Source organism: Anabrus simplex, chromosome 14 (genome assembly GCF_040414725.1).
Source record: "Anabrus simplex isolate iqAnaSimp1 chromosome 14, ASM4041472v1, whole genome shotgun sequence".
Classification (NCBI taxonomy): domain Eukaryota; kingdom Metazoa; phylum Arthropoda; class Insecta; order Orthoptera; family Tettigoniidae; genus Anabrus; species Anabrus simplex.
This window is the reverse complement of record NC_090278.1, coordinates 70,057,638-70,074,115: the sequence shown is the minus strand read 5'-3', so window position 1 is coordinate 70,074,115 and position 16,478 is coordinate 70,057,638. Positions and strand designations below refer to the sequence as shown.

Sequence of the window (16,478 nt, the reverse complement as noted above, 5' to 3'; positions counted from 1 at the left end):
AATTGAATGCTTAATAATGAAACAGAAAGTTTTGATTAGGATTCGGAAAAAACGTGCAAAACAAGAAGCTGAAAGGAGAAAAGTGAATGATTAAGGAATAAAAGAAATTGAAACGAAATACCTTTTATTTATAATAAGTAAGTCTTCGAAACCCTCAAAACAGTGCGGCCTTTACAGTACTGACAGCCTACCGCCAATTTTTTTAATCACACCTAGCATGCTTCTTTCTCTACTATTCTCTCCAGCACTTCCGCGTTCGTTATTCTGTCTTCCTAGCTTTTGCCTTCTACTCTTTTCCAAATCGCCAAAGCCACATTGGGCGTGGTCAAGATTTGGATGGGTTTCCACGCGCTATTGGTGGGGGGTAAGGGAATGGAGGAGCGTAAAGGAACTGGCCACTCTACCGTACGTAAACTCCGGCTCAGGCACACCGTTGTGGAGAGGTTCGGACCTGCCTTCGGGCAGAATACACCCTTACCGTACCTTTTCCAAGTACACATTACCAATGGCTATATTCTTCTCTGTTCTTCTTTCCTCAGCCTCCATGTTTTTGCACCATATAGAGCCATACTCCTTATATAACAACATACCGGTCTCTTTCTTTGGCGGGCCACAAAACAGGTTTTCCTTCTTGTTGAAGCTTTCCTTAGGTGTGGCAATTCGGACTTTGATATTTCTTATAATGTAGAGTGAAGGTCTTCTGTTATATAACATTTCCAAGGTACTCAAACTTATTCACCTGCTCGATATTGTTTCTATCTTGATTGTAGCCTTTTCGCCTTCGCCTACACTGTCTATGAATTTTACGAATGTAAATTTTCGTGGCTCATTATCATTTACTAATACGTCAATTGTTCATTTTTGAATCACATCTAGCTTGCCTCTCTCTTCTCCCATTCTCTTCACCACTTCCGCGTTCGTTATTGTCCCCCCAGATCACTCCTTGTACTCTTTTCCAAATTCATTTCTTTTTCATTCATTTTCCAAATGTATTTCTGGATTAAAGCCACACACCCACACACATATATATACAGGGTTATTTGGCTACGATGTTACACGGAAATGACGTCTATAACGCCTGAGCCACTCAGCCCGGCTCCAAATTTCACTCTTTTGTGCAATTTTAATTGAACTATGCATATTATTTTTTAATGATGTTTCTGTACTATTTGCAGAATTTTACGAAAATTTGCCTATTCAAGTGCGGCCCGCGAACATAACTAAGGTTTCCAAAATGGCCCTCGAGCCCTTACAAATTGCAAACCCTTGATATAGAATGTGCAATAATACCATGTATCGGAGATGAGTGGCAGCAGAAGAGACAAATCACATCACAACAAAGTTCAATATAATGTTGATCAGACAGATTGGTCTTACGGCGACGATGGGACAGGAAAGGGCTTTTGTTACGGTATGTAATACTTTTCGATGGGAGCAATAACATCGGTATTTAAAAAAATAAATTTTACGCACCTTCCCCTAAGCTACCATTTCATCTTGTGTGAATAAAAATTATTTATAACCTATAGTGTAGCACCTTGTAGCCTCCGCCTCCGCCTCGGCCTCTCACCACTGGATTCTGTGGTTCAAATCCCGGTCACTCCATGTGAGATTTGTGCTGGATAAAGCGGAGGCGGGACAGGTTTTTCTCCGGGTACTCCGGTTTTCCCTGTCACCTTTCATTCCAGAAATACTCTCCACTATCATTTCATTTCATCTGTCAGTCATTAATCATTGCCCCAGAGGAGTGCGACAGGCACAGATCCTATCCTCGCTGCAAGATGGGGGCTTCATTCATTCCATCCCTGACCCGATCAAATGACTGGAAATCAGGTTGTAGCTTTTCATTTTTATTTTAAGTGTAGCACCATATTTCCAGACTTTACATATCGATTGTCATTAAATTCTGTTCACTCATGTTCTCGCGGTTTGGCGGTGATATGGACTTAGCAACAAAAATCGAAATTCACAAATATTTCAACAATCATAACTGGTACGAAAAAAACAGATATAAGACATAAATGATCGGAAATGTATTCCTATATAACTTTAGTTATGTAGTATTTATCGACAGGACCATTAATAATATAAATATTTAAATTAAATTTTAGGCCTTGCCCTAAACTACCATTTCACTCAGCGTAAATACAATTGTTTATAGCCTAGATTGTAGCGCATCATTCCCCTAGTTTACATACCGATTTTCATTAAGTTCTTTTCAGTCATTTTCTCGTGATGCCCTTTCATACATACATACATACATACAGAAATTATGGAAAACGAGAAAGTGCATTTGCTCGTCACTGTGGACACGACCGATACAGAAATACTATTCTTTTTAAATTCTGATAAATTTACAGACAAATCTCTCATTTGGTATAAACTTATATTTTAAGTTAAAAGTTGGTATGACTGACGCGGTGGTGCAGCGGCTATCGCATTTCTGGGCCCCGGTTCAAATCCAGATATTATGTACTTATGTCCATTGAAGATTACTACACAAGTTAGTCTGAATGATGAACCAATTGAAAGATGGCATGTCATCAGAATCCGGCCCTTCGTGATAAGCAACGCCCCTGTCTAACTCCTCTCCTTTGACTGATTTATTCTGTTAATTCTCCTTCAATTCCTATAAGGGAGAAAAATAAATCCGCGATTATTTCGCAACGGATTTTCATCATGTGACAGTCTATGCTTGCTCCTTCAGCAAGGTCGAACCGCCTCCTGGAATTCTGTGGACTCACATGACCCAGCGGGAATGCGACGCTGTTGAACTGGTTCTAAACATCACGTGCAAGACGTAAGGTCACTTGTGTTCTCCGTCTGTCTAATGGTTCGGACATTTGCGTCGTCAAGCCAGTGTACAACGATACTCTAATTTGGTTTCCAGCGTGTCTAGACAGAGGAAGCGTAATGTCCAGATAGAGAAGGCGACTAATATTGGCGAAATTTACCTATGATAATAAAGACATTTACAAAAAGATACAAAAATTGAAACCTAGAAAGGCAGCTGGGATTGATAAGATTTCTGGGGATATATTCAAATCAATGGGTTGGGAATTAATGACATATCTGAAATACTTATTTGATTACTGTTTGCATGAAGAACGGATACCAACTTTCTTTCTTTCTTTCTTTCTTTCTTTCTTTCTTTCTTTCTTTCTTTCTTTCTTTATTTATTTATTTATTTATTTATTTATTTATTTATTTATTTATTTGGGAAACCAAGACAGCAAGAAGCAGAATTACAGAGTTTCCGCGATGAAAAATATATTTACAAAAAGGAGTAGCACATATCAACATAAAAAATAAGTGTAATAACAATGAGGAAAAAATTATCTAATGATAAAAGTAGAGGAAGAAAATTGAAAAGCTAACAAAATAAACACAGAGATACAAGAATTAACAATAAAACACAAAGACGAAAGAAAAGAAGGAGCTAAATTAAAGACTGAAAGTAAAAAGAGGAGAAGAACTTATGGCTAGGCACAGTGAGATAAATATAGATATAGCACGTAAGTAACGGGATTGAACAGAAAAAAATAAATAAATATTACATTATGTACAATAGAGGGGACAGCAATGAGAAGACAAAAAAGGAATAAGAACGAAATGAGCGAGGTTAAGTTAAGGTAGAATGGATTAAAGGAGGCATACGAAGAAAAAACGTCCAAGTTCCTGTCAGAAGATAAAGACTTAAGGAGGTTTGAAATACGGATAAATAAAGTTCTTTGAACCAGAGAGAGGCGGGAATACGGAATATGAAGGGGTGGATTTATCCTGGTTTTGTGAGTTGGGACATGGAGGGAAAAGAAGGATGCAGGTTCAGGCGAACGAAATAAACCGTTAACAGCGTTATATAGGTACCTAAGTTCGGCTACTTTCCTGCGAGTAGAAAACGGGCGAAGGTTTAACTTATCCAGTATCCGATGGCTGCTCAAGTTTCGACAATCAAATACTCTGGCTTTAACAATGACACAGAAGAATGACTGCACACGGTCAATGTGGTTCAGATTAGTGAGTGAAGAGGTAGGCGAAATGGGAGGCGCGAACTCAAATCGACAGGAAAAGAACGAGCTTCGTCTGAACAAGGAAAAGACAGTATCGATGACGTTTAGGAAGGATGGAAGCTGAACAATTTTCAGGGCAAGGGATGGACCCCTAAGAAGTGTAAACAGCTTGAAGTACCTTGGCGTTACATTGTAAATCTCCGGCAAGGATTTTACACTCCACATTAGAGACTGAGTAAGTGCGGTAATCAAGGCAATGAATGACATCCTACACCCATATAGACTCTCCTTAATAGACGGCTCTGAAATTGTTTCAGCTGAAGGAAACACCTGTTATGGCATACGGCCTGGAAATCGTCTGGCCATACCTGAAGAAGAAACACTTAGCGCTATTAGAAAAAGTAAAAGCGACTTTCTTGAAGAAGTTTTTGTGTATTTCAAAGTACACTCTTTCACGTCTGGCTTATGAGCTGACAAGGGAACTATTCTACATTGAGGAACTTCGTCTTCAAACAGTTCACTCCAGGATATGAACAACTATTGCAAGAACTACAATTAAAAAAGAAGAATATATGGAGAGACTTTTCTGCAACTGATGCAATGGTTTATAAAGATTGGATGCGCAAAAGGTGCGACTTAAGGCATATAGTCACTAGGTTCACCGTCCATGGTTTTCATTATAAACTGTGTGAAACAAAACGGTTCCATGACCCAGGACCGGATTGTGTATGTGATCGCTGTCGAGATATTTGTGACGATACCACACAATGTACTGGAAACTCCGGAATGAATCGTAGAAAAAATTCTGCTCTGACGACTTTTACATTGCGTATTTTAATATTGTGTTATTTCTTATTGGAATTTTGTACCTGATTCGGAACATCTAAGTCCCGGACATTGTCAGAGCTGATGAGCACATTAATAACTTCTTCTATTGTTTGTTATTCATTCACATTTTCCATCCCTCAATTTTAAACATGAAAAAAAGGAAAGGAAAGAAATAAAATTTCGAAAATTGTTAGATTAAAAGTTGCTGTAAGTAATTCCTTGTCCATCCATTCAACCCAGGCACTTCCTAATCCCCCGTGAGCCACGGAAACTCCGCAACAACTATTATTATTATTATTATTATTATTATTATTATTATTATTATTATTATTATTATCAGCATCATCATCTGTTTACCCTCCAGGGTCGGCTTTTCCCTCGGACTCAGCGAGGTATCCCACCTCTACCACCTCAAGGGCAGTGTCCTGGAGCATCAGACGCTTGGTCGGGGGATATAACTGGGGAGAATGACCAGTACCTCGCCCAGGCGGCCTCACCTGCTGCGCTGAACAGGGGCCTTGTGGGGGGATGGGAAGATCGGAAGGAATAGGCAAGCAAGAGGGAAGGAAGCGGCCGTGGCCTTAAGTTAGGTACCATCCCGGCATTCGCCTGGAGGAGGAGTGGGAAACCACGGAAAACCACTTCCAGGATGGCTGAGGTGGGAATCGAACCAACCTCTACTCAGTTGACCACCCGAGGCTGAGTGGACCCCGTTCCAGCCCTCGTACCATTTTTCAAATTTCGTGGCAGAGCCGAGAATCGAACCCGGGCTTCCGGGGATGGCAGCTAATCACGCTAACCACTACACCATAGAGGCGAACATTATTATTATTATTATTATTATTATTATTATTATTATTATTATTATTATTATTATTATTATTATTATTACCACTTTTCAGTGAAAAGTATCTGAAACTGTTTTCTGCATATATACTTAATCAGTAAAGTTTCTTCTTCTTCTGCTGCTGCTTTTCAGTCATATAACTCAAGACTGTGTATCGTCATCTCATGTTTGGTTTACTATTCAACGGAGCCCACTAGCACTCACCCATTGGCTACGGTCCTCTGTTTTCCGGATTCCCACTCGAGGATGTGCGTGAGTTGCATTCATGATCTTGGCTATCCATCTTCTGGGAGCTCTTCCACGTGGGCTAATAGCAGAACTACTTTTTCTAAGGTTATCTTCTCTCTTTATAACATGTCCAAAGAACTTAATGGTTCTCTTTCTAACAAGAATTTGTCATATGGACAAAGATAATGAGAATTTCCAGACATAGCACTCCCATTATAACAAGAGTTGAATTAGGGAGGATTAGATATGCATCGATGCTAATTTTCAGGAATATGTGATAGTACCAGAATATGATTTTTTTAAATTGAATTTTTGATACATATTATTTCTTCCAAAAGAACTCTCAAAGGAGTGAACAACGGTGGTTGACAGAAATGAGAATTATTTAAATGTAATGCTTGGAAACGGTGATAAACAAATGGCAGATGGCCAGAGCAGATAAATAGAGCAAAAATGAAAGGAGTAAGTAATTTGGCTAGTATAGAAATACGGGTGTTAGCGAATTGATCTATGGTTATATAGGAATTTGGAGATCATAGGGCCCGGATGTTTATGCAGTAATAGGTTAGAATGCAAATTTACTGAAGCGAGTAACAAGTAGAATCTATCCGCACGACGGTAATGCTATGAGGTTTGCATAAACATTAGGGGTTCGGCTCATTACAACCCCTAGAATTCATGTTACTCCCACTACATTACGTTACAGCGGGCTAGTCGACATTTCCTACTAAGTAATTTTATTATTAAATAACTTTGTTAGTAGGAAATATCGACTAGCCCGCTCTAACGTAATGTAGTGGGAGTAACATAAATCCTATGAGTTTATGCAAACCTCATAACATTACCGTCGTGCGGGTAGAATCTACTTATTACTCGCTTCAGTAAGTTTGCATTCTAACCTATTACTGCATAAACATCCGGGCCCTAAAAATCAACCAATTTGTGGTGTCGAAAAGGTCCGACTCTAAAATATCAAAACGAAGGATCGAAGAAGCCTTATCATCCGCTCATGTATTATACCAACTGTCCCAATAAAATGACAAGGACAATATAGTACCATATATGTGTGTTGACTTTACATTTATACCCTCTAAAAACAAATAACTTAAAAAGCCCCTTTAACATGGAAAACATTGTAAAATTGTACTAACATCACACTGCACTGAGACTGATTGAGAACTGATACCGGGTCTACAGAAATGAGGCAGTTGTTGAGGGGGTGGGAAGTAAGATTAGTAACCCATTCGGGAATTCCTCCCTTTACCTGCGAGCTAACCGGAGCACCAGTTCGGTACTACCCTTGAAACAGAACCAGAAGGATTCCAAATGGCGAATATATAGTTCAGAAAAACGTATTTGATTGATTGGGATACTTGAACGAATCGTATCCACGAATTTTCATTGTAATTTTTGTCCCAAATGGAAGATAATAATTGATTTTACTCAAATAAAGTGTAAAATCTGCGGTAAATTAAGAAACAGTACGAAATAGTTTACTTGTAGAGAATAATATGGATACATACTTTACTACTTTACAACTATTTTTCTGCTACGTCGCAGCGCTTTCGTATGTGTTTTGTTTGTCTAACATTTTCTCGTGTGATGTCTTTGCTCCCTGAAGTTGTTTGAATTAATCAGGTGTCGTTTTCTTCATGTTGCTCATTCGTTTTGTGCCCTAACTCATTCATTAAGTAATATATTTATTGTTCCAGGGATCATGCTATTTTCCTTTCAACAAAAATGTAATATATTTATTGGTCCAGGGATCATGCTATTTTCCTTTCAACAAAAATGTAATCTATTTATTGGCCCAGGGATCATGCTATTTTCCTCTCAACAAAAATGTAATCTATTGTAATCTATTTATTGGCCCAGGGATCATGCTATTTTCCTCTCAACAAAAATGTAATCTATTTATTGGCCCAGGGATCATGCTATTTTCCTTTCAACAAAAATGTAATCTATTTATTGGTCCAGGGATCATGCTATTTTCCTTTCAACAAAAATGTAATCTATTTATGGCCCAGGGATCATGCTATTTTCCTTTCAACAAAAATGTAATCTATTTATTGGCCCAGGGATCATGCTATTTTCCTTTCAACAAAAATGTAATCTATTTATTGGCCCAGGGATCATGCTATTTTCCTCTCAACAAAAATGTAATCTATTTATTGGCCCAGGGATCATGCTATTTTCCTTTCAACAAAAATGTAATATATTTATTGGTCTAGGGATCATGCTATTTTCCTTTCAACAAAAATGTAATATATTTATTGGTCCAGGGATCATGCTATTTTCCTTTCAACAAAAATGTAATATATTTATTGGTCCAGGGATCATGCTATTTTCCTTTCAACAAAAATGTAATCTATTTATGGCCCAGGGATCATGCTATTTTCCTTTCAACAAAAATGTAATCTATTTATTGGCCCAGGGATCATGCTATTTTCCTTTCAACAAAAATGTAATCTATTTATTGGCCCAGGGATCATGCTATTTTCCTTTCAACAAAAATGTAATCTATTTATTGGCCCAGGGATCATGCTATTTTCCTTTCAACAAAAATGTAATCTATTTATTGGCCCAGGGATCATGCTATTTTCCTTTCAACAAAAATGTAATCTATTTATTGGCCCAGGGATCATGCTATTTTCCTTTCAACAAAAATGTAATCTATTTATTGGCCCAGGGATCATGCTATTTTCCTTTCAACAAAAATGTAATCTATTTATTGGCCCAGGGATCATGCTATTTTCCTTTCAACAAAAATGTAATCTATTTATTGGTCCAGGGATCATGCTATTTTCCTTTCAACAAAATTGTAATCTATTTATTGGCCCAGGGATCATGCTATTTTCCTTTCAACAAAAATGTAATCTATTTATTGGCCCAGGGATCATGCTATTTTCCTTTCAACAAAACTGTAATATACTTATTGGTCCAGGGATCATGCTATTTTGCTGTTTGAACTGCACGCGCTACTCATATGGACAAAAATAATGAGATTTCACAGACATAGCACTCCCATTCGTCGGTGCGAGCCCTGGACCTCAAGAAAAAAACAAAAGACGACAAGAGCAGCGGGATGCAACATAAGGGAGTCCTGTCTACAGCCCGTAAATACGTCTAGATATTTCTCTAGAAACGACGACAATTCTTAATTTACCGCAGATTTTACACTTCATATGAGTAAAAGCAATTATCTTCCGTTTGGCACAAAAATTACAGTGAAATTTCGTGGATACGATTCGTTCACGTGATTGATTGATTGATTGATTGATTGATTGATTGATTGATTGATTGATTGATTGATTGATTGATTGATTGATTGATTGATTGATTGATTGATTGATTGATTGATTGATTGATTGATTGATTGATTGTGGTTTCCAGAGAGACCTGGAGCAGGTCTTTGTGTTTGATTTAAATGGATTGCTTACGGGTCAGAGAGTGTGACTGGAGAGGGTGAAATCCGGTGCAGGTAGGTAGCCTACTCCTGTGGTTTGCTCAATGCTTAACGTCTCCATCCGACGGACGAATCAACCATCAACACCGTCATATACACACGATATGAGCGCTCCGGAGAGATCTGGAATTGAATCCAGGCTTTTGGCACGCAGTCTAGTGATTATAAATTGTATCCCAGCACAGAGTAAGGGATATACTAGAGCCTATCTTAGAAAGAGGAACAACAAGGCTTTAGGGCTGGAACAAGCACAACAGATCTGATATTTGCTTTGAGGATGTTGGCAGAGAAACACTAGGAAGGAGAAAAAGACCTAATTATTGTGTTTATGGACCTTGAAAAGGCGTATGGTAATGTTCCAAGATCAACTATTTGGAAAAGTCTTAAAAACTTGGTGTACCGGAGTACCTTATTAGGAAGATCCAAATGCTATATAGTAATTGTAAAAGCTGTGTCAGTATTGGAGATGGTCGCTCTGAATGGTTCAATACAACCAAAGGAGTACAATAGGGAAGTGCCTTATCACCTCTTCTATTAATAGCAGTTATGGATAACATTTGAAAGGAACTAAAAGGAAAAAGTAATAAAGATCTTCAGGCTCTGGTGTATGCAGATGATGTGGCAATATGGGATGAAAGAAGAAGATGTAAGAAGTTTGATGATTATGGAATGAAACTGAACCCATCAAAAACACTAGCATTGAAAATCAGCAGACATAATACAGAATGCAACATAAAAATACAGGGTAACCAAGTTGAAGTAGTACACCAATTCAGTTATTTAGGAAGCGTAATGGCTAGTAATAACAGAGCTGAGATAGAAATAAGAGGCTCTAACTTTTACAGTATCGTTAGACACCTACTATGGGATGAGAAGGTCCCACAAAAAACAAAATGATCCTGTACACTTCATATTTCATTCCCATCCTTACATATTCTCTGGAAACCTGCACACTAACATCAAAGAACTTTAGTCGGACTCAAGTCTGTGAAATGAAATTTCTTAGAGCTGCCCTCCAAAAGACACGACTTGATCACGTGAAAAATGATGAGATCCGATCGAACCTAGGTCTAAATGAGTCGATGGAGGAAAAACTTTGGTCATCTAGACTTAAATGGTTTGGGCATGTTAAACGAATGAATAGCACAAGGTTACCATGTGCTTATTTGGAATAGAGAATAACAGGTAGAAGACCAAAACGAAGATGGATGGACCAACTGAGGGAAAACGTGGAGAGAAGAGGATGGAAATGGGAATCTGTCTTGGACAACAAAATCTTTTTTGAATAGGCAACTTCGGAAGACGCTCGTCTTGAAACACCCTACCCGGCTCGCTGGAAGGGCAAACCGATGATGATGATGATGATGATGATGATGATGATGATGCCAGCACCTCTCCTACCCTGCCGGCCAATATTATGATGGCGACAATTTTTTTTCGACCAACAGGACTCGAGACTTAATCCCTTAACGACTACGGCTACTAAGCGGACTTAGGCACTGGTCACACTGCGATAGAAATGTCAAAAATTCAAGTAGCTTTCGCATCTGAAAATCCACAGCCCGTTACCAATCATTCGGTGGTGGTGGTGATTATTGTTTTAAGAGGAAGTACAACTAGGCAACTATCCTCTATATAACACTAATCAGAGGGAAAAATGAAAGGGATCCGACACTTCGAAAAATGAAGGTATCGGCCAAAGAAAGGCAAGTGCCACGAAGGGCGTGAAAATGAAAGACTCCCTAGCCCTCGCAAACCTAATAGCGTCGGGGTCGGAAAAGAACAAGAGTTGACCAAGGGAGGTCGGATAGGATAGATGAAAGTGAGGAGCCTAGCACAAGTAAGTGGAAGCAATGCCAGGACTCAGCTAAGGTCCCCGTGGTCGCCGACCCACGCTCCAAAGTTCAGAGCCCCTGGGGCCCCTTTTCGTCGCCTCTTACGACAGGCAGGGGATACCGTGGGTGTTATTCTTCTTCCCCCACCCACACGGGGTCAGGAATGTAATGAATGAAGTCCCCATCTAGTGGCGACGATAGGAACTGTACCGGCTGCCGAAACCTGTCGCACTCCTTTGGGGCATTGATAAATAACTAACAGATGGAATGAAATGATAATGGAGAGTGTTGCTGGAATTCTAGTTGCTTTACGTCGCACCGACACAGATAGGTCTTATGGCGACGATGTGATAGGAAAGGCATATGAATTGGAAGGAAGCGGCCGTGGCCTTAATTAAGGTACAGCCCCAGCATTTTCCTGGTGTGAAAATGGGAAACCACGGAAAACCATCTTCAGGGCTGCCGACAGTGGGGCTCGAACCCACTATCTCCCGATTACTGGATATTGGCCGCACTTAAGCGACTGCAGCTATCGAGCTCGGTATTTGCTGAAAAGAAAAATGACAGTGAGAACCGGAGTACCCGGAGAAAAACCTGCCCCGCCTCCGCTTTGTGCAGCAGAAATCTCACATGGAGTGACCGGGATTTGAACCACGGAACCCAGCGGTGAGAGGCCGGCCGTTTGAGCCATATAACTAAGAGCTTGAGAAAATCTCGTACCAGGTGAACGCCGTCCTACTCCTCACTCCGGAATTAAACAATAATCACCACCACCACCTGTGCGCTTACTTCCTGTAACTAAGTGCTTGAGCAAATTTGTATCAAGTCAAAGCCGTTCTACTCTTCATTCCAGAATGAAAATCCTTGAGCTGGCGGATAAATGAAGTCAGGGCCTAAGAATAAACTATAAGCACGCTACCTCATCACAGGACTGGCTAATAATAATAGTAACAAAAATAATAATGTACAACCTATGACAATAAAGTTCGGTGAATGAAGTCAGAACGGTTGATCCGGCAACACTGGCGACACGCAACGCTGCACCTGCATAGCAGCAGGTTTTGACCACCTGCTCCCAACGTTGTTCAGTTGAGCAACGTGTGTGTGCCGTGTAAGACATGTTTGACACAGGGCGTTTTTAGTGCGCTGGTTCTGAACTGCGAACAGGAGCATGAACGACCAAAAGATTATTATTTTATTATTATTAATAATTATTATTGCTTTATTATTATTATTGTCCGCCTCTGTGGTGTAATGGTTAGTGTGATTAGCTGCCATCCCCGAAGGCCCTGGTTCGATTCCCCGCTGTGTCACGAAATTTGGAAAGTGGTACGAGGGCTGGAACGGAGTAGCCTCGGGAGGTCAACTGAGTAAAAGAGAGGGAGGGGTCCAATTCCCATCTCAGGCACCCTTGAAGTGGTTTTCCGTGGTTTTCCATTTCTCCTCCAGACAAATACCAGGATGGTAGCCAACTTAAGGCCACGGCCGCTTGCTTCAACTTTCTTGCCTATCCCTTCAAATCCTCCCACCCCCACAAGGCCCTTGTTCAGCATAGCAGCATAGCAGGTAAGACTGCCTGGGCGAGGTACTGATCCTCCCCCACAGTTGTATCCCACAGCCAATGTCTCACGCTCTAGGATACTGCCCTTGAGGCGGTAAACGTGGGATCCCTCGCTAAGTCAGAGGGAAAAACACCCTGGAGGATAAACAGATTAAGGAAGAAAGAAAACATAATAATAATAATAATAATATTAATAATAATAATAATAATAATAATAATAATAATAATAATAATAATCCCAGAAGAATAAAATTAAAGGAATGGGTCACTAATATTACAATGCAGAAAGCAGAATGCAACAGAGTGTTTGAATATCGTCTCAGATAGAAGAATAAGCAGAAGAGAAAAGAGAATCCTAAGGAAAATTATGGAACCTGTTCGGCTGAATTGGCATATAGGCTACAAATGGAGATCAGAACAAGATGTATACAGAATATCAGCAAAAAATAGGTAATGCTTTGAGAAAAGAGAAGATTCTTTAGTAACCTGTACAGAATGGACAAAGACAGATTAAGAACACAATTTTTTAGAACATTCTGCCAACTGAAAAACCTAAACCAGCATATTTTAAAGAAGCCGAAGAAGATTTGGAACTAGTCAACATTAAAAAAGAACATTTCTCCTTCTTCTTTACCCTTCAGCGTCGCTTTTTCCCTCGGACTCAGCGAGGGAACTCACCTCTACCGCCTCAAGGGCAGTGTCCTGGAGCTTCAGACTCTGGGTCGGGGGATACAACTGGGGAGAATGACCAGTACCTCGCCCAGGCGCCCTCACCTGCTATGCTGAACAGGGGCCTCGCGGGGCATGGGGAGATTGGAAGGGATAGACAGGGAAGAGGGAAGGAAGTGGCCGTGGCCTTAAGTTAGGTACTATCCCGGCATTGGACTGGAGAAGTGGGAAACCACAGTAATAATTTCGTGTGGCTATTTCTAGCCGAGTGCAGCCCTTGTAAGGCAGACCCTCCGATGAGGGTGGGCGGCATCTGCCATGTGTAGGTAACTGCGTGTTATTGTGGTGGTGGATAGTGTTATGTGTGGTGTGTGAGTTGCAGGGATGTTGGGGACAGCACAAACACCCAGCCCCCGGGCCACTGGAATTAACCAATGAAGGTTAAAATCCCCGACCCGGCCGGGAATCGAACCCGGGACCCTCTGAACCGAAGGCCAGTACGCTGACCATTCAGCCAACGAGTCGGACGGAAACCACAGTAATAGGCCGTTTATTATAAAAATGTATTTATGAAGCAAGTTCTAACTTTTTAACTTGTGATTATTTTTATAGCTTTGTACTTAAAAAGTTCCTTCAAAATATTTATTTATCAATTTCTAGTTTTCTGTTTATTTGTCAATATTATGTAAAACTCCACACATAACACTCATTCAAAAACATATTTTACAAACAAGCTCTATTATTGTTGCCATTAATGCTTTTAATGAGTTTCACCTTATTTTCTTGACACGGCATAAGCCCAAAAGCCTATACAGTATCATATCTATAAGCTCTATTATTGTTCTGTTTTTTCTGTTAGATTGTGAATATTGTTATTATTTGTCCGACTCGTTGGCTGAAAGGTCAGCGTACTGGCTTTCGGTTCAGAGGGTCCTTGGTTCGATTTCCGGCCGGGTCGCGGATTTTAACCTTAATTGGTTAATTCCAATGGCTCGGGGGCTGGGTGTTTGTGCTGTCCCCAGCATCCCTGCAACTCACACACCATACATGACACTATCCTCCACCACAATAACACGCAGTTACCTACAAATGGCAGAGACCGCCCACCCTCATCGGAGGGTCTGCCTTACCTCTTGTCTGGTGTTAGTTATATATTTTCTATTGTATATGGTTATATTTGCAAAATAACAGTTCTCCTGCAGTAGTCATTAACGTAAATCTGTTAGTGGTGGTGATTATTGTTTTAAGAGGAAGTACAACTAGGCAACTATCCTCTATATAACACTAATCAGAAGGAAAATTGGAAGGGGGCCAACACTTCGAAAAATGAAGGTATCGGCCAAAGGAAGACAAGGGCCACGAAGGGCATAAAAATGAAAGACTCCCTAGCCCTTGCAAACCTAAGAGCGTCGGGGTCGGAAAAGAACAAGAGTTGACCAAGGAAGGTCGGATAGGATAGATGAAAACAAGGAGCCTGGCACAAGTTAGTGGAAGCAATGCCGGGACTCAGCTGAGGGTCCCGTGTTCGCCAACCCACGCTCCAAAGTTCAGAGCCCCTTGGGCAAACGTAAGTCTGTTATTGAACAACATGTTACTGTGTCAAGTTGGAGGATATCAGAATTTTCATTTGTGTGTTTTGCGAAGATTATTTGGAATTTGCAGAATAATATCATAAAAATTCCTTTATTGTATTCTTTTTAACATATTGAATTGTATATGCTTAGAAAATGAAAGATTTTTTCAATTTTCACTAATGGCAAATCACAAATCAATCCTGAGGTGCACATATGTGGACCGTTGATTTCAAGGTCACAGCTCACTCAGAATTACATTTATTTATGAATTTGTGTTTAAAATGAGCCTGGGCACCTAAAAAACAAAACAGTTATTCTTTCTGAGGTACCAAGGACTGAAGAGGTAGTTCTTCTCATTTCACATGCCTGTGTTCATGTTAATCATGCCCCCCTCCCCCTCCCCCTCCCCTCCCCCCACGCCGGGCTGAGTGGCTCAGACGGTTAAGGCGCTTGCCTTCTAACCCCAACTTGGCAGGTTCGATCCTGGCTCAGTCCGGTGGTATTTGAAGGTGCTCAAATACGACAGCCCCGTGTCGGTAGATTTACTGGCACGTTAAAGAACTCCTGCGGGACTAAATTCCGGCACCTCGGCGTCTCCGAAGACCTTAAAAAGTAGTTAGTGGGACGTAAAACAAATAACATTATTATTATTTATCATCCCCCGCACACGCGAAATGCCACTGAATCTATCGACACCTTCAAATACCACTGGACTTCTACGATCTGAATCACTCAGCCAGAAAAATAAGAAATTATATTAATAATATTACCCAGGATTGCTGCCACATGTTGACGTGTTTTGGAGTGACCGATTTTGGTGTATCCTGCGTCATCACAGATCACCAGTGATTTCGTATCTTCTCGGCTTGTAGTCATTTTAGGAGAGAAGAGCCAGCAAGGTGTTAATGCCGGCACGGAAATTCACTACACTCACTCACACGCTGTCTACTACACATGCATTCCACTCTGGATTTGTCTTTCCTCTGCTGAACTAAAGATCTTCAACATGAAGCCGTTCCCCTTCTCCCACGTTGTTACACGATTATATAACGAAGTTTTCAAGGATTGTGTTAGAACATGCCTGTACTTCCGTTGTTTTTCTCCTATTAACTGAAGCAAAGGACCGGTTCAAACGGTCACGTGAACTTGAAGATGCCGTGTTTGCCTCGCCTAGCCAGGCGAGCAACCAGGTGCGCCAACCTGCACAGGAAGTTCTGTCGATGGCGTTCCTTTAACTCTGCCGCAGCCGAAACAAGTCACACACACACACACACACACACACACACACACACACACACACACACACACACACACACACACACACACACACACACACACACACACACACACACACGTTGTTCTTCTTCTTCTTCTACTTCTTCTACTTCTACTTCTTTATCTGTTTACCCTCCAGGGTCGGTTTTTCCCTTGGACTCAGCGAGGGATCCCACCTCCACCGC

General features: G+C 40.6%; 1 protein-coding gene across 3 annotated transcripts in view; it reads right to left on the bottom strand.

Moving 5' to 3' along the window:
* Nucleotides 1-16,121, bottom strand: part of LOC136885574 (facilitated trehalose transporter Tret1) — a 142,419-nt gene extending 126,298 nt beyond the window's left edge. For all 3 annotated transcript variants that reach the window (XM_067158222.2, XM_067158226.2, XM_067158224.2), the window contains exon 1: nucleotides 15,789-16,121. In XM_067158222.2, the coding sequence (XP_067014323.2) occupies nucleotides 15,789-15,894 (106 nt within the window). In that variant the 5' untranslated portion in view covers nucleotides 15,895-16,121. The remainder of the gene's footprint in view (nucleotides 1-15,788) is intronic.
* Between the last annotated feature and the right edge of the window lie 357 nt (nucleotides 16,122-16,478).